Source organism: Ochotona princeps, chromosome X, assembly GCF_030435755.1.
Source record: "Ochotona princeps isolate mOchPri1 chromosome X, mOchPri1.hap1, whole genome shotgun sequence".
In the NCBI taxonomy this organism is placed as follows: Eukaryota; Metazoa; Chordata; class Mammalia; order Lagomorpha; family Ochotonidae; genus Ochotona; species Ochotona princeps.
Window position 1 is genome coordinate 70342968 of NC_080865.1, and position 24028 is coordinate 70366995.

At 43.8% G+C, this 24028-nt stretch overlaps 1 protein-coding gene across 2 annotated transcripts in view; it reads left to right on the forward strand.

Annotated features, from left to right (window-relative positions):
• Positions 1-24028, forward strand: part of RNF128 (ring finger protein 128) — a 115019-nt gene that overhangs the window by 45969 nt on the left and 45022 nt on the right. Inside the window, exon 1 of one of the 2 annotated variants that reach the window (XM_004590166.3) lies at positions 2624-3332. The exons of the other annotated variant lie outside the window; for it this stretch is intronic. Within the exon in view, the coding sequence (XP_004590223.1) occupies positions 2849-3332 (484 nt within the window). The 5' untranslated portion in view covers positions 2624-2848. Of the gene's footprint in view, positions 1-2623; positions 3333-24028 lie in introns of those variants that run through there. 2 annotated transcript variants of the gene reach the window in all.

A 24028-nucleotide genomic window follows, 5' to 3' on the forward strand; every position in this document is an offset into this window, starting at 1 on the left:
TTTCAGTAACCAGTTCCCATGTTCCTCATCAACTGTATCTATTATAATCTAAGTTCCAAACATTTTGCACTTGCAGGGATGGTAGGAAATCTAGTTTCCCAACATTTTATATTTTCTATCTCAATGGCTTTCATTGTGTTTGTAAAGAAATTTTTTTAAAGGGAGGGAGGGAGGGAGAGAGAGAGAGAGAGAGAGAGAGAGAGAGAGAATCCTCTTCACTCTGTATTATTTTCTGCCTTTAGCACAGGTGAAAGCTCTGGGAAGCTTTCCCTTATTTCCCAGTTTGGGTTATGTGCCCCTTTTTGCATTCCTTCATTACTTCCCTTTACTCACTTTGATTGTACCCCTTACACTATGTTCATGTCTATACTAAAATAATCATTTTATTTGTCTTTTTCATCAAAGTTAACTTACAGGTTTTTAAAAGTAAGGTTAATGCTCTATCTGCTTTGATACCCCAATGCTTAGGCCATGATGTATAGTAAATGTGTAATAAATACTTGCTCATGAAAATAACAATTGGATAAATATTATTCTCTCCCCCAAACTTCAGTTATGTATGTAACTGGTAAAATACTTGATTTCTTTTGGGCACATTCTTCAAGGTACAATATAGCTATCTTCCATTTAAGCAATGTTGACTGAATTTTGGGTGTTTTTCACCAATGCATTTTATACAGTTTCTGGAATCTAGTATTGCTTAGGAATGCTTGGTATTACCCATTTCTTCCCCCCATAATAATTTTAATTTCAAAGATTATCATCAGGATTTGAGGATATTAGTTTATAGGCCCTATACATTCCTTTAACCTTTAAAGTCCCTTTCAATGCCTTAGGTTGATGTCTGATAATTATTCATTTACTTTTAATCTAAATACTGGGTATATGAAATTAGTTTTCCTCTAGGTTTCAAACCATGAGAGTAGCAAGTACAAGGTGATCCCATGTTCAACCTTTTGGAATAATATTAAGTAAATATTAAGAATAGAGGGGAGGGAGAGACTGGGATTATTTTTAAACATTTATTTTCATTTATTTGAAAGGCACTGTTACTAGAGAGATACATTTTACCAGTTGGCTAACTTCCTAGCCAACCACAACAGCTGAAGCTGGGCCAGGAGCTTCCTTGGATCTCCCACATGGATGCAGGAGCCCAAGACCTGGACCATTCTCTGCTGCTTTCCCAGGTGCACTAGTAGGGGCTGGATCAGATGTGCAGGGACTCAACCTCGCCTGCATACAGAAAGCTAATGTCGCAAGTTGGGGTGGTGGCTTTTCTCCCTAAGCCACAATACCATATTGTTAGCCCTTGAAACTTGGAATTTAACAAATGCTGGGCTGGATAAAGTGGATTGTATTTGCTTGAATTTAAAATATAGCCAAGACTAAATCTCTTGAATATCATGTTCTCCGATTCTTAAAAACCTCAAAGTAGCAACATTATTTTAGACTTACTGTGTTTTTTAACCTGTTTAATAATAATGATGGTATTCAGCACATATTCTTTACACTCAAGTACTGCTGTAAATGCTTTGCATATGTGAACCCGTTTATTCAATCTAAGCAACTCTACGAGGTAGGTGCTATTATTATCCACAATGTGAACATAATGAGGAAACAGGGGCCCAGAGAAAGAAGTTCTCCAAGGTCAAAAGTTATTCCTAACTAGCAGGCTAATTCGTTGCATATTTCTTGACACCTATAAAAGTAATAGTTGACAAGGTAGGCAAAAATTTTACGCTTAAGTCAGGATAAATAAGAATGCAATAATGGCATAAGTGAATTGCCTGGGTGAGGCCAGCTGCTTTCAGATTATGCAGTTAAGGTCATGAGCGGCGCAGGCATATCCGTTTGGGTAAACCTGGTTTGTGGAAGGTGAAGGGAAAAAAAGGGGGTGGGATGGTTTGTAGGTGGCGTGAGGAACAGTAATTATTTCGTGAGAACTAAGATTGTTTTTAGAAGAGGCAATCCATGTAGTATATTTAGCCTGAGGTTAAGAGTAGGAAGGAAATGCATACACACGTATGACGCTTGTTGGGAACAGGAGGGAAGAAAGGTGCCATTTAAAGCCAGTAAAAAAAAAAAAAAAAAAAAAAGGTTGGGGGGCGGGGACGACGACGTGCCCTTCCTGCCCCTTTTCTAAAGATCAGTAAAGGACTAGCTCCCAGCACCACCCACCTACCCCAGCTTGCCTGTCTACAGCTTAGACTCTGGGGAACTGCACGTTTTACTAGTATTTTCACATTTCTGGCACTGTCGGCCCGCTATGTCCTTTAGGCCAACGTTGGCAGCGGACAGTGTGTTCGTGCACTTCCACCCGACCTCCTACGCTACCAGGAAGCGGTGTCCGTTCGTGGATTCTTCTCCCTCCTAGACCGGACTTTTTAATTAATTAATTAGCTTATCTATTTTATTTAATTCTTTTCAAAACACGACGCGGCACACCTGGCCACCCGACCGTCGCTCAAGCTTTCCCATCCTGTTACCCTTTTAAGAGGCGGATCCCGCAGTGTCCTTTACTCCCTCCCAGCCACCTCTACCCCCAGCGGGTTGGGCGGAGCTTCCCGCTGTAAGCCCCAGAACCCGACGCGGCCGCAGCTGTAGCAGAGAGGAACGCGAGCTCCCGGCAGCTGCGTCTGCCGCAACCCCTCGGCCCACGCTGCGTGCTCCCGGGCTCCGACCGAGCTAGCCGCGCCCCCCTCCGCCCCTTCCCCTTCCCCCTCCCCCCGCCCTGGCTCTCTCCGCCCCCTCCCCACCTGGAACACACCTGCTCCAGGCCCCGGTCTTGCCAAGTGCTCGCTCCGGGCGTTCCAGGGGCCCTAGGGAAAACAGGGCTCGCGTGCGCGACATGGGGCCGCCACCTGGGGCCGGGGTCTCCAGCCGCGGTGGCTGCGGTTCTTCCCGTTTCCTGGCGTGGTGTTTCTTGCTGGCGCTGAGCCCGCATGCTCCCGGCTCCCGAGGGGCTGAAGCAGTGTGGACCGCGTACCTCAACGTGTCCTGGCGGGTTCCGCAACCCGGAGTGAACCGCACGGTGTGGGAGCTGAGCGAGGAAGGCGTGTATGGCCAGGACTCGCCGCTGGAGCCCGTGGCGGGAGTCCTGGTACCTCCCGATGGGCCCGGGGCTCTCAACGCCTGTAACCCGCACACGAATTTCACGGTACCCACGGTTTGGGGAAGCGCCGTGCAAGTCTCTTGGTTGGCACTCATCCAACGCGGCGGGGGTTGCACCTTCGCGGACAAAATCCACCTGGCTTATGAGAGAGGGGCGTCCGGAGCTGTCATCTTTAACTTCCCGGGGACCCGCAATGAGGTCATCCCCATGTCTCACCCGGGTGAGTGCATCTACTAAAAATTGTAGCCCGCTACGTCTCTGCCAAAGATGAGTTTCTCTGCTTCGGTGCCCTCTTCCTTCTAGCCAGAGGAAGCGAGGACCCTTTCTGTCCCGACTCGCTGGGGCAGGGTCCTTCTCCAGACTCTTCAGACTTGCGGGGAGTTGGGGGGGGGGGTGCTGGGCGGGAAAAAGAATCCAGTATTTACGAGTGGAAGGCAAGGCGGCTGTAGAGGCTGGCAAACCAAGGGCTCTTTGGGGTTTTTGTTACCCCACCCCCCACCCCCTCAGCCTCGGCTGCTTTTCCAGGTGTTTCCCAAAGGTACCTTGCCTCCCAGGAAGCCGGTGGGGAGGATCACCTGAAAATGCCTTGGTGGTGGAGGTGGGGGGTAACACCTCAGGTCGACAGCGCCCCCTTCTCCCCTGTTTTTCTCTCCTTGTTTCCTGGGTATCATGTGCCAGATTGTGTTTCAGTGCCCTGCTAACCTCCTTGCAAATTTTGCTGGAAACTTAGTGAAGCTGCTGGGTTCCTCTCTGCCTAGGGATCTCAGGCCCCAAGTGATTGTTGGTATCAGTGTTTGTTTGGGTTGTCCTCTGAAAATTCTGTTTCAGTTGAGTTGAGTTTCCAAACAGGTAATTACATTATTGAAGAACAAGAAGTTTATACAAGAGAATAACGAAGGCCTAGACTTCGGAAAAAACCAGTCCAGGGAGTTGTTACATTTGTGGAGCTAGTGTGGGTTTCTCTCCCCACCACCTGTCTTCTGCCAAGCTATCCTTCCAGAATCCGGTGTGTGATTAGGTATCTGTACTATCTCTATATAGTCCCCGTAGGATTCAAAGAAAAAAGTTACTTTGGGGGACTCCGAAGTGAGGAAAGGCAAGAGCAGTGCGTCCTAACTGCTTAGAACGGGGCCTCAACTCGGACCTTGACTCAAATTTCTTCCTAGTACTGTGACCTTGGGTGGCAACTTTGAAGTCTCTCATCGGCCCAAACAGGAATGAATGGTGAGAACTTTTTAAAGCTTTTTAAATGAAAGCTTTGCCTTGAGGATAAAATGCAAGCATCTTCAAGGACAGTTGGAGTATGTGGCATGTTACCTGCCTTCAGCTCTTACTAAGAGTTAACTGGTATGGGCTAGCCGTGGAGGAGTCCCTGGAGAACCGGATCTGCTTATTTAGCTGCTGGCGTTTCAGTATTTTGCTTAACACAATATAACTGGTCCTGGCCAGAAAACACTTGCGTCGAATGGCAGAGTGGCTTGATGGGAAAGGGCACTGAGCTGGAAGTTGGGGCATTTGAGTTCTTTGGAGTCCCTGCTTTGCCTCTAGATCAGCTTGGTGACCTTGTCCAAGTTACCTGTGAATTGGTAGTATGGAGGTAGGGGATGGAAGCCAAGTTGGCAAGTGTGTGGAGGCAGCAGTGAAGGAGGTAAGCTTTGGGATCCTTTCCAATACAGAAATCCCGTGATTCTTAGGTTTTGTGTTGATAATTCATTGATCATAGCGAAGTTCTTTTTTTTTTTTCTTTTAAGCTAGTAAAAATGGAATTAAGCCTCGCCAAATGTTAAGGTCTTTGCAGGTTTGTGGGATGTCTAAATCCCAGGGTTTGCCTTTGCATTCTCCAAATGAGATTCATTTGCCTGCATGATTTGTAATTGAAGAGTATTTAATTAGAGAGCGCCTGTTTAGACCATTTGCATCCCGCTTCTGTTAAGCGGAATGTTATTATCTGATCATTTAGGGGGACAATAAGGTTAACTTTTGTTGCACTGCAGCTAGGTGCTAAGCCCTCACCAAACGTCTTATACATTATTGAGAGGCAGTTTGGTGTGCTGGGCAGAGCGCAGAGACTGCAGTCCAGAGTGACGGTCAAATTCTGTTTTTATCATACAATGGCTTTGTGTTCATGGCAGATATTTAACTTTACTGAGTCTTGGTTCCCGTGTGTGAGACAGCTAGTGTTTCCAGTGATGTGATTATGAAGGAGAATATATATGTTAACCACCTAGCAAATAAGCAAGTCACTGAATGTTAGTTAATACCATGCTAATGGGCTGTGAAAACTTGATATATAAATGATGCAGTTGTCAATTTTGAGTGAAAATATGAATACACTATACACTACGCCCCCTCCGCCCCCTCCCCACCCTGTGTTTCAGGATATCACATGGAAACAAAACTCTAAATTGTAACACTTAATTAAACTGCATTCAGAAGGGTGTTTTGATACTTTAAAAACTCACTATGATCTGAGGTGATAGCTGTCACAAAATTTGCCATTAAGCTATCTAACCAAAAATGCTAGCAAATAACTTAAGCATAGACTCACATTTTTTTTTTTTCCGAAAGCAATTCTTTTTCACCATAGGGGAAAAAATTACGTTGTGTTTCTCCACTTGTGTTACTGAATATTTCTTTACAAAGTGCTGCCCTGTTTTATTTACACATTTCTGAACGGAATTCTTGGACTTGATTTTAATCCCTGGTCCAAAACAATTGAATTTGTCATATTGTCACAAAGGTAGGACTGAGGCTTTAAGTGTTGATTAATTCGTTAGCTATCACATGAATTACCCAGGAGCCACCAAGTGTGGAAAAGCCATGTTTACAAATTGCTCTCCACTCACCTCACAGGGGCTTGTGCTAGAACCTTTTGTCCTTTGTTTGAGTTTATGCTGAGTGCCCACACTCTCGCCGATCACAGTCCTGCAACTATGGACACATACTTATTTTAACACAGAGAACTAGCTGGCTTTAGAATGGTTGCTTTAAAGTTTTTGTTGAGCAGAGAAAAACTACTGTAATAGAGCAATTAGGAAAATGAAGCTGTTTTTATGCATACTGCCATTTCATGAAAGATTTTTGGAACCTGACATCAAAGCACAGAGTTCATTTCTGTATGTTATTTTGGTTGCAGAGTGTCCAGAAAGTCCTAGTTCACATGGATAAATAATTGCAAAGGACAGATGTTGATTTCCAGCTTGACTTGCAACCTCTGGCTAAGCGTATTTCTGGCTAATCAATCCAGAAAACCTGGAAGAACATGAGGAGAACATTTTAATTTCAAAGTTTAATTATGATATGCATTCCTTGTCTTGAATATGAAAATCAGATAAGAAATCAGTCAAAGCTTAGAGTGCTAAAGTCATCTCAAATGTTGCTTGTCACAACAAGACACGTTAAACATTTCTCACTATTGCACAACTGCTGTTCGACTGCCTCCCAGCACAGGGGCCTGAGCCTTACCTGCTAATTGAGTATAGCCTACGGGTGGAAGTGGTGTGTGTCCTTGCTTGTCCAATTTTTCCTGAGTCAGCATGTACAGACCTGAATTGATTGAAAACCCATGCAGAGCTCTAGCCTTCCTCATCTGTGACACATTTGGAAGAACTTAAAACATCTGCAAAGGCTCGGTGGGAGAAGTGCTTTTACCAAGGGCTGTAAAACGAACCTAAGAAGTTTCTGTTAATGTCTCCAGTGGAATATGGATTCATACAGGAGAGTACTTAAAAAGACTGTGGAAAACATAGAATTAAAAGGTTTATTTGAGGGGGAGGTAGAAAGCTGTAAACTCCATGGGTAGTATTTCTTTTCCTGTACCATGCATTTTGGTGACCTTTTTGAAGATTGCTCACAGGCAACAGTTCCTGTGTTCATTGTTGAAGGGCTGTAGCACAGACTAGTTGAGAGCGCATGAATTGGCAGTCTGCCACTCAGTATTTTTCAAATGGTAGGCCAGATGTTTTGCTCCTCTAAATCTCAGTTTTCTCCTGTGTGATATGAATGTAATAATGAGCTTGCCCCTTAAGGTTGCTGGCTTTAAGGGAGATAAGGCAGATAAAGTATTTAACACAGTGTCCGGCATCCAAGGAGTTACTATTAAAAAAAAAGATTTCTTTATGTTTATTTGAAAGTAAGAGTTATATATAGAGATTTTTCATCCACTGTCTCACTCCCCAAATGGCCACAACAAATCTGAAGCCAGAAGCCAGGGGCCTCTTTCAGGTCTCCTACGTGGGTGTAGGATTCCAAGGCTCTGGGCTATCCTCCACTGCTTTCCCAGGCCACAAACAAGCAAGGAGCTGGATGAGAAGTGGGGCAGCCAAGACAGGAGCTGGTGCCCAGATCGGTTGCTGGCACTGGCAGGTGGAGGATTAGATTATTGAGCTACTGTACCAGCCCCCTGAGGTTTTGTTTGTTTTAAACAAACATCTTTTGGCCATCCTAAGCTTGCCATTCTTTTCCCAAATGCTGTATCTTCTTCAAGATATCACAGTGGACATGTCATTAATATTTTCTTCTGTTTTTTCTCACTAACCAATCCCTTCTTAATTCTTTCTCATTAGTTTTGTTTTTCTTTTTAGAATATCAACTTTCAAAAAGGGCTGGTTTTCGTAGATTGAGAGGTTCACAAATGGATAAGAAGGCATTGGATGGCAATTCACCCATGTAAAATCCCATTGAAAAATCCATTTTCCAGATGTGTCCTTTTTTAAGATTTTAAAATTTTTATTGGAAAAGCAGTTTTACAGAGAGAAGGAAAGACAGAGAAAGATCATCCATGTGCTGGTTCACTCATCAAATGGGTGCAGCAGCCAGAGCTGAGCTAATTTGGAGCCCCAGAGCCAGGAGTGTCTTCCAGGTCTCCTACGTGGCAGCAGGGTCCCAAGACTTTAGGCCATTCTCTGCTGCTTTCTGAGTCCACAGGCAGGAAACTGGATGGGAAGTGGAGCTGCTGGGACATGAACTGATGCCTGTATCAGATGCTGGCGCTTCAGGTGGAGGATTAGCCAACAGAGCCTTTGTGCTGCCCAGCTATGTCCTCCTTGGCTACTTCTATGAAACTCTCCCAAGCAGTGACTTGTTGTCCTTTTCTCTCTTTTGTTTCATTGAGGCTATTTTTTAAAAGACCCATTTACTGGTTTATTTGGAAGGCTGAGTTAGAGGGATGGGGAGGGAGGCAGGGAGATAGAGAGGAGAGAAGAGGAGAGGGAGAGGGAGAGGGAGAGAAAGGTCTGTTTGCTGGTTCACTCCCTACATGGCCAAAGCTGCTGTTGGGTGGGGTCAGAGCCACGTAGAAGCCAGGGGTTTCTTGTAGGTCCATTTGAGTACAAGATCCTAAGTTCTTCCACTGCCACCTTGCCAGGAACTTTAGAAGGGAGCAGGGCTGAAAATGGATCAGTCAGATTTGAAACTGCCATTTATATTGGATACCGGCACTGCAGTTGGCAGTTGAACAAACTCTGCCACCAGTATGATGTTTTGATATAGCTCGTTCTTTTCCTCTTCTCACCATAGCCCACATCCTCAGTGAGGTAATGTCATTTTGTTCTCATTACAGTTCATTTCTCATGTACTTTGTTTCATGTTTGTTTATTTGTGTATATATTTTCTCTTCCTATTGGACTGCAATAATTTTATTATTTTAAGATTTACTTATTTTCACTTGAAAGTCAGAATTAAGAGAGAGTGAGAGGAAGAGAGAGATCTACCATCTGCTGGTTCACTCCTTAAATGGCCGCAAGAGCTAGAGCTGAACTGATCCAAAGCCAGAAGCCAAGAGCTTCTTCTGGGACTCCCATGCAGGTGTAAGGACTTGGGCCATCCTCTTCTGCTTTCCCAGGCACAACAGTAAGGATCTGGATGGGAAATAGAACAGTTGGGACTTTAACTGGCACCCAAATGGGATGCTGGTGCTGAAGGCAGAGGCTTAGCTTCCTAGGCCATGAGGCTGGCCCCACCTTCGTCATATTCTACATCTGAACCTCTGTGTGCTTGTATACATACTAAAATGCACATAGGATGGTCTTGAAACTCCAGGGTTTCTAATGGGCTATAAGGTTCACTAGAAAACTCTCTAGTAGAAGGGGGGTGGAATTCAGTTCATTGGGCATTTATCAAAGTTTTGCTGGGTACTGTGCTTGTTGTCTGACTATAGAAAATTGTTAAGGTAAAGCCCCTCTGTCCTTCAGGAACACAGAATTTAACAGGAAGAAGAGTGTATAGGAATAAGAACCCTCAAAACTTCAGATTATAGGCTCCCTACTTTCTATGATTGAGATCACCAACAGTGGCAAGTATCATGTATTTTTAGTGGCAAATGAACTAGGTAATAAGGAAGTACAAACAGTGAACATTTACTGGGAACTTTGTGTTTTTCTTTATGTTTTAAAAACTGCACCACAGTTGGGCATTTGGCCAGTGATCAATGCACCATCTGGGACAGTGCTTGAGAGTGGATTTGAATCCCAGCTTCCGCTCTGATTTCTGAGTTCTTGGGGAGCAACAGGTGGCAATGCAAGTAGGCGAGGACCTGCCGTGCATGTGGGAGTCTTTGGGTTAGGACCCGTGGCTTCAGTCTGTCCCACCACAGGCTATTGTTGACTGAGTAAACCAGCTCTCTTTCACTTCCATCTGTCTCTGTCTCTTTCTGTCTTTTAAATAAACAGACATATCAAACTTTTTTAAAAAAAACTACACCAGCATTAAATTTATGTCTGCAGTTAAAATTGTTCCATTTCACACAGTGAGGAATGTAGAATTTAATAGCATAAAAATTCCTCCTTTATTAAAATGGAGTTACAGCCTGATCAACAAATTATTTCCTTTTACTTTTTCAGTAAAATATTTTATTTCATTTGAAAGGCAGAAACAGAGACCAACTGACGTAGATATTTTGTTCACTAATTCATTCCCCAAATGTCCCTAAGTCAGGAGCCAGAAACTACTTCTAGGTCTACTACATGGGTGCAGGGACCCAAGATGTTGGGCCACATTGCCATCTTCTGCTGTTTCACAGTTCATTAGCAGAGGCTGGATCAGAATTGGAGTGTCTGGGTATTAACTGGCACCTACATGGGATGGTGGCACCTCAGCATATTAGTACCCACTATGCCCTTGTGCATTCTAGTTTTAAAAAATATGTTGAGCCCGGCACAGTAGCCTAGTGGCTGAAGTCCTCACCTTACATGTGCTGGGATCATTTATGGGCACCTGTTCATATCTCGGCTGCTCCACTTTCCATCAAGCTCCCTACTTGTGGCCTGAGAAAGCAGTTGAGCATGGTCCAATGTCTTGGGACCCTGTACCCACACGAGAGACTCGGAAAAGGTTCCTGGCTTTGGCCACCTGGGGAGTGAACCAGTAGACAGAAGACCTCTCTGTATCTCCTTCTCTCTGTATATCTGACTTTACGATTAAAAATAAATAATTTCAAAATATGATTGTTTACTCATTTGAAAGGTAGAGTGACAGAGGGAGGGAATGAGATTTTCTGTTCCATGATTCACATACCAATGACAGTCAAATGGATACAAAAGCTAGATTTGAACCAGGGAAACTTTAGGAGCTTAGGGTCCAACCAGGTGATTCACATGAGTAACAAGAATCAAAAACACTACCAACTCCCACTGCTGCAAAACATTGGAAATGGGGTGCATGACTGGGAATCGAACCTGTGGCCTCGCATACGTAAGCAAACATTGGAGGCAGTCGCTTAACCAAGTGTGCTATAATGTTAACTTGCATAGGTTACCACTGGGGCCGTTAAGACCTCCTTCTCTGGTTCCAGCGTCCCCTCCCCCTGGACCATCTCTGGGAAAATGCATGTTATCCTAATGGGAGCACCACATTTCATCTCTGTTCTTCTTAAAGAATACCAAAAAAATTTTCTGCTTTCAGATTACAGATTACATTTTCCTATATTTTTGAAACCTGAAAGAATTAAATAAATACAATGAAAACTACCTGCAATTCAGCAGACAGCAATAGCACTATATTCTTGTCTTTGGGAGGTTTTCTTTATTTACGATGTAGGTCCTTTTCTTTTGGCTAGCAGGCTTAACAACCACATGGATGCTATCATTTTCCCCTGTGGAGCAAGATCCTGTCTGGCTACACCATTCACCATCCAGGTTCATGCTAATGGCCAGGAAAAGCATCAGAGATGACACAAACATATGGGCACCTGCTACTCACATTAGAGGCAACAGTGAAGATGCTCCTGTCTACTGCCTGGCATGGCCACAGCCTCTGTGGTCATGTGAGGAGTGACCCAGCAGATGGGAAATTTCTCTTTCTGCTTCACACCCAGGCTTGTCCTGTAACTCTGCATTGTAAATAAATAAAATAAATCTGCAAACATCTATTCATTGTACAAAGAGTGAAAGCCTTGTGCTGAAGCAGCAGAGCAGTAATATAACATCATCTCCCATGTGGGGATTGTAAACCAAGTCACTTGAGTCAGCACTTCCAGGCTCTGGGGCCTCCAGAGCAGCTGAGTCGAGTCAGGCATCAGAGCCATCACTCTGGCATGGGGGGGTGGGTGTGTTGTCATGAGGCCAAAGGCCTGCCCTGGGAGAACTTTGGCTTGTTGCCAAGTGTTGGCGGCTCTTGCTCTGAGGGAGCCGACCTCTGGTGCTCGGGTCAGAGTGGAATCCCGCCCAGGCGCAGTCTCCCTCGCCACCTGGAAGCTGTGTTATGGTGATGATCCTCAGCTTTGTCTCCTCAGGAGTTGTTGCCAAACTCACAGTACCTGCCCTGTGTTGCCACAGTTCCTAAAGCAGCTCTTTGATGACGTCCACCTTGCGGCTCTGTTGGCAAAGGAGAACACAAGGGCCCTTTGTTATTCTTCCGGGTCCTGGTTTGTTTTTCCTTCTCAGCTGTGTGTTCCCCTTGCAGATGTCATGATAGGCAGTTGCTTTCCACATTAACCTGTCTGCTTAGGACAGAGTTGATGTCCAAAAGGCAAGTTTCCTGATTCTTGCTGAGCTGCAGGAAGGTGGCTTTAGGCTCAGAATCTAGCTGTGAATCACTTGAGTGTGATACTTGAAGCATCCAGTGAGGTACAAATCCAGGATTCGCGTTACCCCTACTTCTATAGCTCTTTTCAGATGGAAGATGGAACCAGCGTGGTGGCCTAGCAGGTCAAGTTTTCACCTTGAACACACCAGGATCCCATATGGTGCCGGTTCTAGTCCCGGCAGCTCCGCTTCCCATCCAGCTTCCTGCTTGTAGGCTGGGAAAGCAGTCAAAGCCTTGGGATCCTGCACCCATGTGTGAGACCTGGAGGAAGTTCCTGGCTTTGGACAGGAGCCGCAGTGGCCATTGCAACCACTTGGGGAATGAATCCTCAGACCACGGAAGATCTTCCTCTCTGTCTCTCATTATCTGACTTATCAATACAAATAAAATCTTTTTAGAAAGAAGATGGGAAAATGGACAGAGTAGGTATGGCATAGCAGGTAATGTTGGTGCCCTGTGCATGTGGCCTGGGCATCCCCTTACAGGGGCCTGTTTCCTGTCCTGGCTACTCTGCTTCTGGTGTAGCTCCCTGCTAATGGTCTGGGGAAAGCAGTGGAAGATGGCCCAAGTGCTTGTACTGAGGCCAAGGACGCATGTGGGAGACCTGGATGAAGCCCCTGGCTCCTGGCTTAGGCCTGGTCCAGCTGTGGCCGTGGCAGCCATTTCTGGAGTGAAGCAGAGGGTGGATGCTGCCCCTGTCTCTCCATCTCTAGCTCACATGGTCAAATCAAGAAGTAAAATTTCGTTTTTTTTTTTTTTTTAATTTAGTAAAGGTGATGACCCTAGAATTCACTTGTTCTTGTGTGTATTTCTAGACTATTGACTTGTCACTTCAAACCCAGTGTTAAACGTAGCTTAGTTAACTTCTGTCTGCATCATCAGCCTTCTTAGCTATGAAAAGAAAATGCAGCATGTGGAACTGTTGGTTGAATTTGTGAGTGATCAGTGCGTTCTTCCTTATTATTCTGCGTTTTCTGCATTTCTTGCAATGACTGTTTTACTTTGGTGAGCATAAAACTTAGTTATTCCAAGGGTCTGAGTACTGCAGTAGTGTGGATAAGGCCTAAAGGGAGCATTGATCATGTGATTGGAGCAGTGATAAGAAGAAAGCATACCTGGCAGTTGAAATGATTGGCAGGCTATTATCAGAACCTATGAGGAATGGTTTTGGCCTTTTGAACATTTGGTCCCGTGGGATTGTTAGCTAGATCCTCTCTTGTTAAAACTAACTGGGCTCCTCATATGTGAGATGAGTTTGGACACTATGGGCATGTGAAGGGTTGACCCTGACCTTGGGAGTGTGGCATCACTGTATTTTCTATCCACTCCCCAAGTGTCTCAGCTGTCTTTTTCTTTTCTCTTTCCCTTGAGAAGCCCTGTCACCAGCACCCTTCGTTGTCCATTCTTTTTTTTTAATATTTATTTATTTATTTTTATTGCAAAGTCAGATATACAGAGAGGAGGAGAGACAGAGAGGAAGATCTTCCGTCCGATGATTCACTCCCCAAGTGAGCCGCAATGGGCTGGTGCGCGCCGATCCGATGCCGGAAACCAGGAACCTCTTCCGGGTCTCCCATGTGGGTTCAGGGTCCCAAAGTATTGGGCCATCCTCAACTCCTTTCCCAGGCCACAAGCAGGAAGCTGGATGGGAAGTGGAGCTGCCAGGATTAGAACTGGCGCCCATATGGGATCCTGGCGCATTCAAGGCGAGGACTTTAGCCGCTAGGCCATGCTGCCGGGCCCTCGTTGTCCATTATGTTGACTACTGTTAAGATTACACAACTGCGGAGAGACTCGCAAGATGGCCGACATAGGAGGAAGACTGTGAGGGAGCTCACAGACAGAGAGGGCTAGAACGTGATAAAAGCGTAAGTGGAGCAGCATAGAACTACAGGGAGAAGAACGTGAAGTTCCCTGGACAGTGTGGAGCCAAAAAAAATCCACACAACTTGGAAGAGCAACCAGGGAAAAAGAAAACAAAGGGCAGGGAAGACGACTTTCCGCTCCTGACCTGCTGAGTCACCTTTGAGTGCATACGCTGAAAGCCGCAGACGCTGTGGCCGTGAGGACCAGCGGTGATTGGGACCCGCTGGCATCTGCTCACCCTGGTCACCAGGACCCGCCAGGACCTGCGCCCGATGCGGACATCAGGACCCTGAGTCATCAGGACCCGCTGGCATCCGCCCACCCTGGTCACCAAGCCCCGCCGGGACCAGCAACGGCCGCAGCCTCCAGGTTCCATCCGCCTGCACCCGCTGGGACCAGCAACGGACGCAGTAGCCGGGAGACGTACCCGCGGCGAGGGTTCCCACCAGAGGAAGAGGCAGACTGCAAGAACCTGAGGTTTGAGTGAGTTGGGTGGGGATAGTGGTGGGTTGGAGGCTTCGGGAGTTGGCCCCCCAGGGGCATGCACAGAGCCTGAACACAATTGGTGCTCGTCTCCCCGCCCCTCCCCCCCCCCGAGACTCCAGCGTCTAGGGACACCGGGCGAGTGCCTTGAAACTACCAAAACTGTGTCTGGGAGAAAGGCAAAAGGCACACTGAATACTCCCCTGTGCCTTTGCGGTCTGGCACTCAGCTGGGCTGTGCTATCCCACAGGAACCCAAGCACGCCTCTGGGCTGGGCAGTCCCGTGCTAGCGCTGGGGCAGTCGGTTCCCTGCAAGCGCTGGGGTGGGCGGGCCTGCGCAGGAGGCGCTTCCAGAGAGCACCTGGAACACCCCACGCTCTATAGTCCCATGCTTGGGAGACGCACCAGGAGAGCACTGCGGACCCGCGTGCAGGAGGCGTTCCCAGAGAGCACCTGGAATCTCCACGCCCTGCAGTCCCTGGCACTGGGGACACACCGAGAAAGCACCTAGAATCCTCCGAGCCCTGTGATCCCGTGCATAGGGGAAGCGCATAGAGAGTGCCTTCACTCCCCCACGCCCTGTGGTAGCATACCTGTAGGGGACGAGCTGAGAGTGCGCTTTGAATCCGCTGGGCCCTGGAAGTGGCGCCCTGAGGTCCAGTGTTCTGGAGACGCACCAAAAGTGCCTTGAAAATTCCCACACCCTGCTACTCCACGCCTGCAGACTCCGATCTCTACAGGATAGTGCTTGGAGACCCCTCAGCACACTGGTGCCTAGGTCTCTCAAAAAAAGAAACACTAACACAATGGGAAGAAATACCAGAAAAGGTAATGATCCAGATGAGAGTGCCAACACCCTACCAATAAAGGATCGAAAGCCAATGTCTATTTCGGAGATGCGAGATGAAGACATAGAAGATCTACCAGACAAGGAATTCAAAAAAATAATGTTAAAATATGTCAGAGACAATGAGAAGAATTGGGAGGACTTCAAGGAATTCAAGAACCACACAGCCTCAGAAATACAACAAATGAAAAGTAAAATCCTTGACTTAGAGCACAAAATTGAGAGCCTAACCAACAGAACAAATACAGCAGAAGAGAGGATCTCTGAAACGGAAGACACACAAAACGAACATACCCAGTTCATTAAACAGCTGGAGACAAGTCTGAACAAAGCCAATAAGACCATACAAGAAATGAAAGACAACCTCAGAAAATCGATTATAAGGATTATTGGCCTTCCTGAAGGAGCGGAAAAAGAGTCAGGAATGCAAATGGTGCTCGACGAAATTATACAGGAAAACTTTCAAAACACTTGGAACATGAACCCAGCCCAAATCCAGGACAGTCAGAGGACTCCCAGCAGATATGACCCAAAGCGATCTTCACCCAGACATATGGTGCTCAAGTTCCACTCCAACGAAGACAAAGAAAGAATCCTAAGACAAGTACGAAGCAGAGAAAAGATCACATACCGGGGAAAACTAATCAGGATCACTGCTGACTTCTCTGAAGAGACTTTACAAGCAAGAAGAGAATGGACAAAGATCTTCCAAATCCTGAATCAGAACAACTGTCAACCAAGAATATTGTACCCAGCAAAGATCTCATTCGTATTTGAGAACGAAATCAAATACTTTCACAGCAAAGAGAAATTAGAAGAATATGCCAGCACAAAACCAGCTCTACAAAATCTCCTTAGAAATGCACTAAATCCAGAAAAAAAGGAGGTGAATCATAAGCAAAGATGGCAAACAGGAAGGTCTCCCCACTAAAGTCCACACAAGGAAGGGCAATTACACAGATATCAACACCCACAAAAACAAGTATGGCAGGGCAAAATCACAACCTCTCAATTTTAACTCTTAACACAAATGGCCTGAACTCACCAATCAAAAGGCATAGATTAACAGAATGGATTATCAAACAGCACCCAACTATCTGTTGCCTACAAGAGACACATCTAACCAGAAGAGATTCTAAGAAGCTGAAAGTGAAAGGTTGGAAACAGATATTTCATGCCAATGGACGTGAAAAAAAGGCTGGGGTAGCTGTCTTAATTTCAGATGATGTGGACTTCAATCTGACACACATCAAAAAGGACAGGGAAGGACATTATATATTGGTGAAGGGACTGATCCATCAGGAAGTAATTACCATTGTGAACATATATGCACCAAACTCAAACGCACCTAGCTACGTGAAGCAATTACTCACGGACTTAAGGGGAGACATAGATATACACACAATAATAGTGGGTGATCTTAACACCCCACTAACAACAATAGACAGATCAACAAAACAAAAACTCAACAAAGATACAACAGAGCTCATACAAACAATAGAACAACTGGACATGATAGATATTTATAGAATTTTTTACCCTAAGGCCACAGATTATACATTTTTTTCAGCAGTGCATGGCACCTTCTCCAGGATCGACCACATGATAGGACACAAAGCAAACCTAAATAACTTCAAAAGGATAGGAATCATACCATGTACCCTCTCAGACCACCACGGAATGAAACTGGAAATCAGCAATACAAAATGCCCCAGGAAATACAGAAACTCTTGGAGGCTGAACAATATGCTATTAAACGAACAATGGATCAGAGAAGAAATTAAAGATGAGATCAAAAAATTTATGGAAACCAATGAAAACTCTGTCACAACATTCCAAAATTTGTGGGACACTGCCAAAGCAGTGCTACGGGGTAAACTCATTGCAATTGGAGCTCATGTCAAGGCCCAAGAGAGGCGCCAAATACAGGAACTAAACACACACCTCCAGGAATTGGAAAAACAACAGCAGAAGAGCCCCACACACAATAGGAAACAAGAAATCATCAAAACAAGGGAGGAAATCAACCAGACAGAAATAAAAAAAACCATACACAAAATCAATGAATCAAAAAGCTGGTTTTTTGAGAAGATAAACAAGATAGACACCCCACTGGCCCAACTGACAAAGAAAAAACAAGAGAAGGCAAGAATTAACAGCATCAAAGATGAAAAAGGCAACATAACAACAGACACCGCATCCATTAAGGCCATAATTAGAAATTACTACAAAGCACTGTACTCCAACAAATCAGAAGATCACCGAGAAATGGAAAAGTTCTTAGACTTCTACCACCTGCCAAAACTTAGCCCAGAGGCAACAAACGACCTGAACAAACCCATAACTGAAGTAGAGATTGAATCAGTGATTAAAGACCTCCCAACAAAGAAAAGCCCAGGCCCAGACGGCTTCACTCCAGAATTCTACAAAACATTCCGAACAGAACTGACCCCAATCCTCTACAAATTCTTCAAAACAATAGAAAAAGAGGCAACCCTTCCAAACTCATTCTATGAAGCCAACATTACCTTAATCCCAAAACCAGACAGAGAACTAACAGAGAAGGAAAACTACAGACCTATCTCTTTGATGAACATTGATGCTAAGATTCTCAACAAAATCCTAGCCAACAGAATTCAAAAACACATCAGACAGATCGTTCATCCAGATCAAGTAGGATTCATCCCTGGAATGCAGGGATGGTTCAACATTCGGAAATCCATAAACGTGATACACCACATCCAAAAACTGAAAAACAAGAATCACATGATAGTATCAATAGATGCAGAAAAAGCTTTCGACAAAATCCAACACCACTTCCTACTAAAAACCCTAACCAAGGTAGGCATAGATGGAAAAATCCACAACATAATTAAAGCCATATATGAAAAACCCAACGCCAGCATCATACTGAATGGAGAAAAGCTGGAACCCTTCCCACTGAGATCTGGAACAAGACAGGGATGTCCACTTTCTCCACTACTATTCAACATAGTCCTAGAGGTACTCGCTGAGGCCATAAGACAAGAAAAAGAAATCAGAGGAATCCAAATGGGAAACGAAGAAGTCAAACTCTCACTATATGCAGATGATATGATTCTTTATGTAGAAGAGCCAAGAGACTCAATACAGAGACTGCTAGAACTTGTATGGGAGTTTGGTAGAGTGGCAGGGTACAAAATTAATGAACAAAAATCAACAGCCATAGTGTATGCGAACAGCCCCAAGATGGAAAAAGACTTAACCAGCAAGATACCATTCAAAATAACAGAGAAAAGTATGAAATATCTGGGAATAAATCTAACCAAAAATGTAGGAGACTTATTTGAAGAAAACTACAAACTACTTAAAACAGAAATTGAACAAGACCTCAAAAGATGGAGTAACATCCCATGCTCCTGGATAGGTAAAATCAATATCATTAAAATGTCTATACTGCCAAAAGCAATATATACATTCAACGCAATCCCAATCAAATTGCCCAAAACATTCTTCATGGAACTGGAAACAATGATCCAAAGGTTCATCTGGAAACACAAAAAACCACGGATAGCTAGAACCATCCTGAAGAACAGGAAGTTAGCAGGGGGAATCACAGTTCCGGACCTCTGGACATACTATAGGGCAGTGGTTATCAAAACAGCCTGGTACTGGCACAAAGATAGAGAGGAAGATCAATGGAGCAGAATAGAAACACCAGAAGGAAACCCACACAGATACAGCCAAATAATCTTTGACAAAAAGACAAACGACAATCCGGGCAAATGGGAAGGTCTGTTCAATAAATGCTGTTGGGACAACTGGTTAATAGCCTGCAGAAACAAAAAAATAGATCCACATCTCTCACCATACACTAAGATCAGATCTAAATGGATAACAGATCTAAACCTACATCCAGAAACCTTCAAACTTTTGGAAGAAAATGTTGGAAACACACTGGAACACTTAGGGGTAGGCCCTCACTTCCTAAAAAAGACTCCAAATGCAGTAGAAATCGAGACCAAAATAAACAATTGGGACCTCATCAAACTAAGAAGCTTCTGTACAGCTAGAGAAACAATCAACAAAGTAAAAAGGCAACCCACAGAATGGGAGAAGATCTTCGCACACGACATAGGTGATAGAGGGCTGATCTCCAGAATATACAAAGAGCTACAAAACAACCAAAATGTCAAAACAAACAAGCCACTCAAGAAATGGGCACGGGAAATGGGCAAACACTTCACAAAGGAACAAACCCAAATGGCAAATAAACATATGAAAAAATGCTCAAGTTCCCTGGCAATAAGGGAAATCCAAATTAAAACATCAATGAGGTACCACCTAATGCCAGTAAGACTGGCCCACATGAATAAAAGCACCAACAACACTTGTTGGTGATGTTGCGGGGAAAAGGGATCCCTACTCCACTGCTGGTGGGGCTGCAGGCTGGTACAGCCTCTATGGAAATCAGTATGGAGAATATTCAAACAACTCAAATTCAACATACCGTATGATCCAGCAATAGCACTCCTAGGAATATATCCAGAACACTTGTTTTATGAGAAACCAACATGCACTCCTATGCTCATAGCAGCACAATCAGTAATTGCAAAAACATGGAAGCAACCAAAATGCCCATCAACAGAGGATTGGATAAGAAAGCTATGGTTCATCTACTCCATGGAATACTACTCAGCTATTAAAAAAAACAAAATGCAGTTCTTTGTGGCCAAATGGGCCAAACTGGAAACCATAATGCTAAGGGAAATGAGCCAGTCCCAAAAGGTTAAATACCACATGTTTGCCTTAATTTAAGATGATATGATGTTATGTATAACATGTTATGTTATGAATGTTGTATGTTGTGTATAAACTAAAATTGAAGTATAGGTGAGGTGGTCACAGAAGGTGGCTGGGAACTCGCATTTACTTTTAACATATTGGTTACTCATTACTATGTCAATTAATTCCATAATGATGTAAATTTTTGCTGATGGTATGTTGGAGCTTTCAATTGACTGGGATGATACTCTGCTGGCTCTGTCTTCAGACCAGAGAGGGTATACCTAAGAAGCCGTTGAACTTGACTGGACAATAAGATGCTGGACTCTATGTTTGGTATACGCTTGCAATGGGGGAATCTCAACTGAACTTGAGCGGTGGTTATGCAACAAGGTGGAGGAATCCACCATGGTGGGAGGGTTTGGGGAGGGGTGGGGAGAACCCAAGTATCTATGTAACTGTGTCAGATAATACAATGTAATTAATGAAGTTAAATAATAAATAATTAAAAAAAAGATTACACAACTGCAGAGCTTCTTGTGATGAATTCCCTGTGTTTGCACTTTTCACTCTTGAGACACATTGGGTTTTTCTGATAAGGATAGCTTTTGTCACCTGGAAAAGAGGAAACTTTGTTAGAGTAAAGGCAGAGGGGAATCATGATGTTCTTATTTTATACTGAATTAAACATGTTCAGAGCATGAAATTAGAAATGAATCACTAGTTTTTAAACATAGAATTTTCGTTGGAATGATATTCCACCAGTTGGTGGTCCATAGGAACAAACTGCCAATGTCAGCGCTTCTTTCAGTACTTCCTCCAGTACCACTTCATTTCCTCTTAGGTTGTTATTTCGTGTTCCTCTTTTCTGTCGTTTACTCTGATTTTGATGCTTTAGCTAATTTGACCTTAGATAATTTTATAAACAAATGCACATATATGCTGCTGTACAACCTCCTCTTCCTTTTCAAAATTTTGCTGCTTTCTGTGTAATTCCACTTCATGTGAAGTGAAATTAAACATTGTAACAAACTAATGTTGTTAATGACTAATGAGTGTGACCTTGCCATCACTCATTCTCTGAATCAGGAAAACTTGCAATCAGCCATGTACTTCCCCTTACTAAGTATATATTTTCTCATGTATTGAATCTTTCAATTCTTTTGTTTTACTTTAGGAATTACTATGATATTTTTTTTGGAAAAAATTCTTCTAAATATAAATTGAATCATTTGTATTTGCTTTGCAATTTTTATCGTCAAAGCCTTTTCACAGACAGTGCTCTGTAGTTTCATTTGGGAAACCATGCACTGTTTAACAGTATTATTGTGGGAAATTGTATGGGTTGTAGTTCCAAACAACTGGCAAAGAAACAAAAAGACATCTTTTGAGTCACAACCCATTAGTGTTGCTGTTGTGATAGCTCCATAACATATAATTGATTGTATTTCTTCAATTCATGGATGGTTTAGCGTATTTTCTCTATCTATCTTGCCGTGTTTTCCAGGGTTCTCTTTCTCCTAGGTTTCTGTATCACTTTTTCCACTATTTCACCTTCCTTCCTTTCTTGCTTCCCTTCCTTTCCCCTTCCTTCCTTCTCTCCTCCTCTCCCTTCCCCTTTCTTCCCTCCCTCCCCCTTTCTCCCCTTCCTTCCTCCCTTCCCTTCTTTCCCTTTAGTTCCCCTCTATCCCTCTCCCCCTCTCTCCCTTCCTGTCTTCCCTTCCCCTCTCTCTTCTTCGTTCCCTCCTTCCATTCTTTCTTTCTGCCACTGCCAGCCTGCCTTTTATTAAACAAGACTTATTTATTTGAAAAGCCTAGTTACATAGGTGGAGCAGGGGGAGAAATTCTGTCTGCCTGCTTCTTTACTCCTCAGATGGCGACCAGAACTGTGCTGGGCAGAAGTCAGGAGGAGCTTTTTTAGCGTCTCCCATGTAATTGGGCTATCCTTCTGTAAGGTATACTTTTTAGTTTTTCTTTTTCCTATACACCCAACATTCATTTCCTTTTTCTTTTTATTTTAATATTAAGTGAGTGAGGGAGTTGCAGACCCATGTGGGCCTCCTATTAATGTGGAGAGGATCACAGTGGGGGTGGGGAAGGGAATGTGGGTGGAACAGATACTTCGGTCTTCTGTGTGTGTGTGGCGGGAGATTCCTTTCAGTAGAGTTTGCAATGTTACTGAAAGCTTTATGCGTACAATTCAACTTCAATTTGTGGCTTAGGTAGTCTACAATACATCTTTGATTACGTTCTTTTCTCATCTGAAAGAATTTCAGCAGTCACATTGATGAAGACTAGCAAATTGTTATTCTGTGTGAGGTTTTCATTCCTTAAACCATAACAATGTCTATGTAATGGAATTCCAAAATGTTTTCCATTGTGCTTCAATGTGCTTCAGTCACATTCTTGCTTTCCATCATCACTGTTCCATTTTGACAAGAGGGCACGATGCATAAGATACAAGAAATTGCCAATGAAAACCCACCAGCCACCTCCCTTTTCATAACCTTCAACTTCCACTCTCTGTGCTGTTCCTGCCAGACTGATGAATTTTTGTTGAACTTGCTTATGATACGGGAATTGACTTGCCTTTATAATGTACTTGAAGGTCAGAAGAATATCCTTTGATTGATAAGGAGAAATATGTTTGCTCAGGTTTTTTTTTTTTATTCTGCTGGACCAAAGGTGAATGTGTTTCATTTGTAGTTGAGAGGCAGTATATTACATTGTGAGAACAGGTGTCCTTGAATAAGACTGCTGGGCTGGAATTCTAGCTCCACCAACGAATAATTATGTATTGTTAGGCAAGTTGTTAACCTGGAAATTATCGATCAAGTTTATCGAAAGGGGATAATGATGCCTGCTTTATGTCGTGTTGTGGATGGATATTATTTGGCAGATAGTGACCACATAGTCAATGGTCTGTTGAACCTTTTATTAACAATTGTTTTTGTATTTAATTTTTTAACAGATTCAATGTAATTTGTAGATAAATGGTGATATTCCTTTCCTCCCTCCTTACCACTTTTTTTTTTGCTTCTCAGTTTATCCTTCTTTTAGTTTCTGGATAGCCTACTTTAAAACTACATTACATTAAAAAGGTTTAATATTTCACTGAATAAGAAATTTAACAAGTCAAAAGCAAAAAGACCTGGTCCAGCGCAGTAGCCTAGCAGGTAAAGTCCTCATCTTAAATGCACCAGGATCCCAAATGGGTGCCGGTTCTCTCCCGGCTGCCCCGCTTTCCATCCAGCCCCCTGCTTGTGGTCTGAGAACACAGTCAAGGACGGGACCCTGCACCTGCGTAAGAGATCCAGAAGAGGCTCTGGACTCCTGACTTCGGATTGGCGCAGCTCCGGCCATTGCCGCCACTTGGGGAGTGAATCATTGGATGGAAGATCTTTGTTTCTCCTCCTCTGTGTATATCTGACTTTACAACAAAAATAAATCCTTTAAAAAAAAAAAGCAGAAGACCTTAATTTAGTGCAAATATAGGCAATGGATACAAACAGTAATTGAATAGGAAGATTACCATTTCACTCATATACTGTAAATATGTATGTATTTATTCATTTACCCTTTACTTATATACAGTAAAATATGTATGTATTTGAAAGGCAGAATGACAGAGGGAGACAGAGATCTTCCATCCATTAGTTTACTTCCTAAATATCCACAGTAGCCCGCACTGAGCTGGGCCCAAGTCAGGATCCAGGAAGTCCATCCAGGTCTTCCATGTGTGTGACAGGGGTTTATGTACTGGGGTATAATCCACTGCCTTCTCAGGAACATCATCGGGAAGCTGGATTGGAAGCAGAGGAGCTGGGACTGAAATCACCACTCTAATATGGGATGTGGGCATCGTAATTAGTACCTTAATCTGCGTACACCACAACACCTGCCCCTGCTAACATGTTACTGCTGCCAAGAATGCT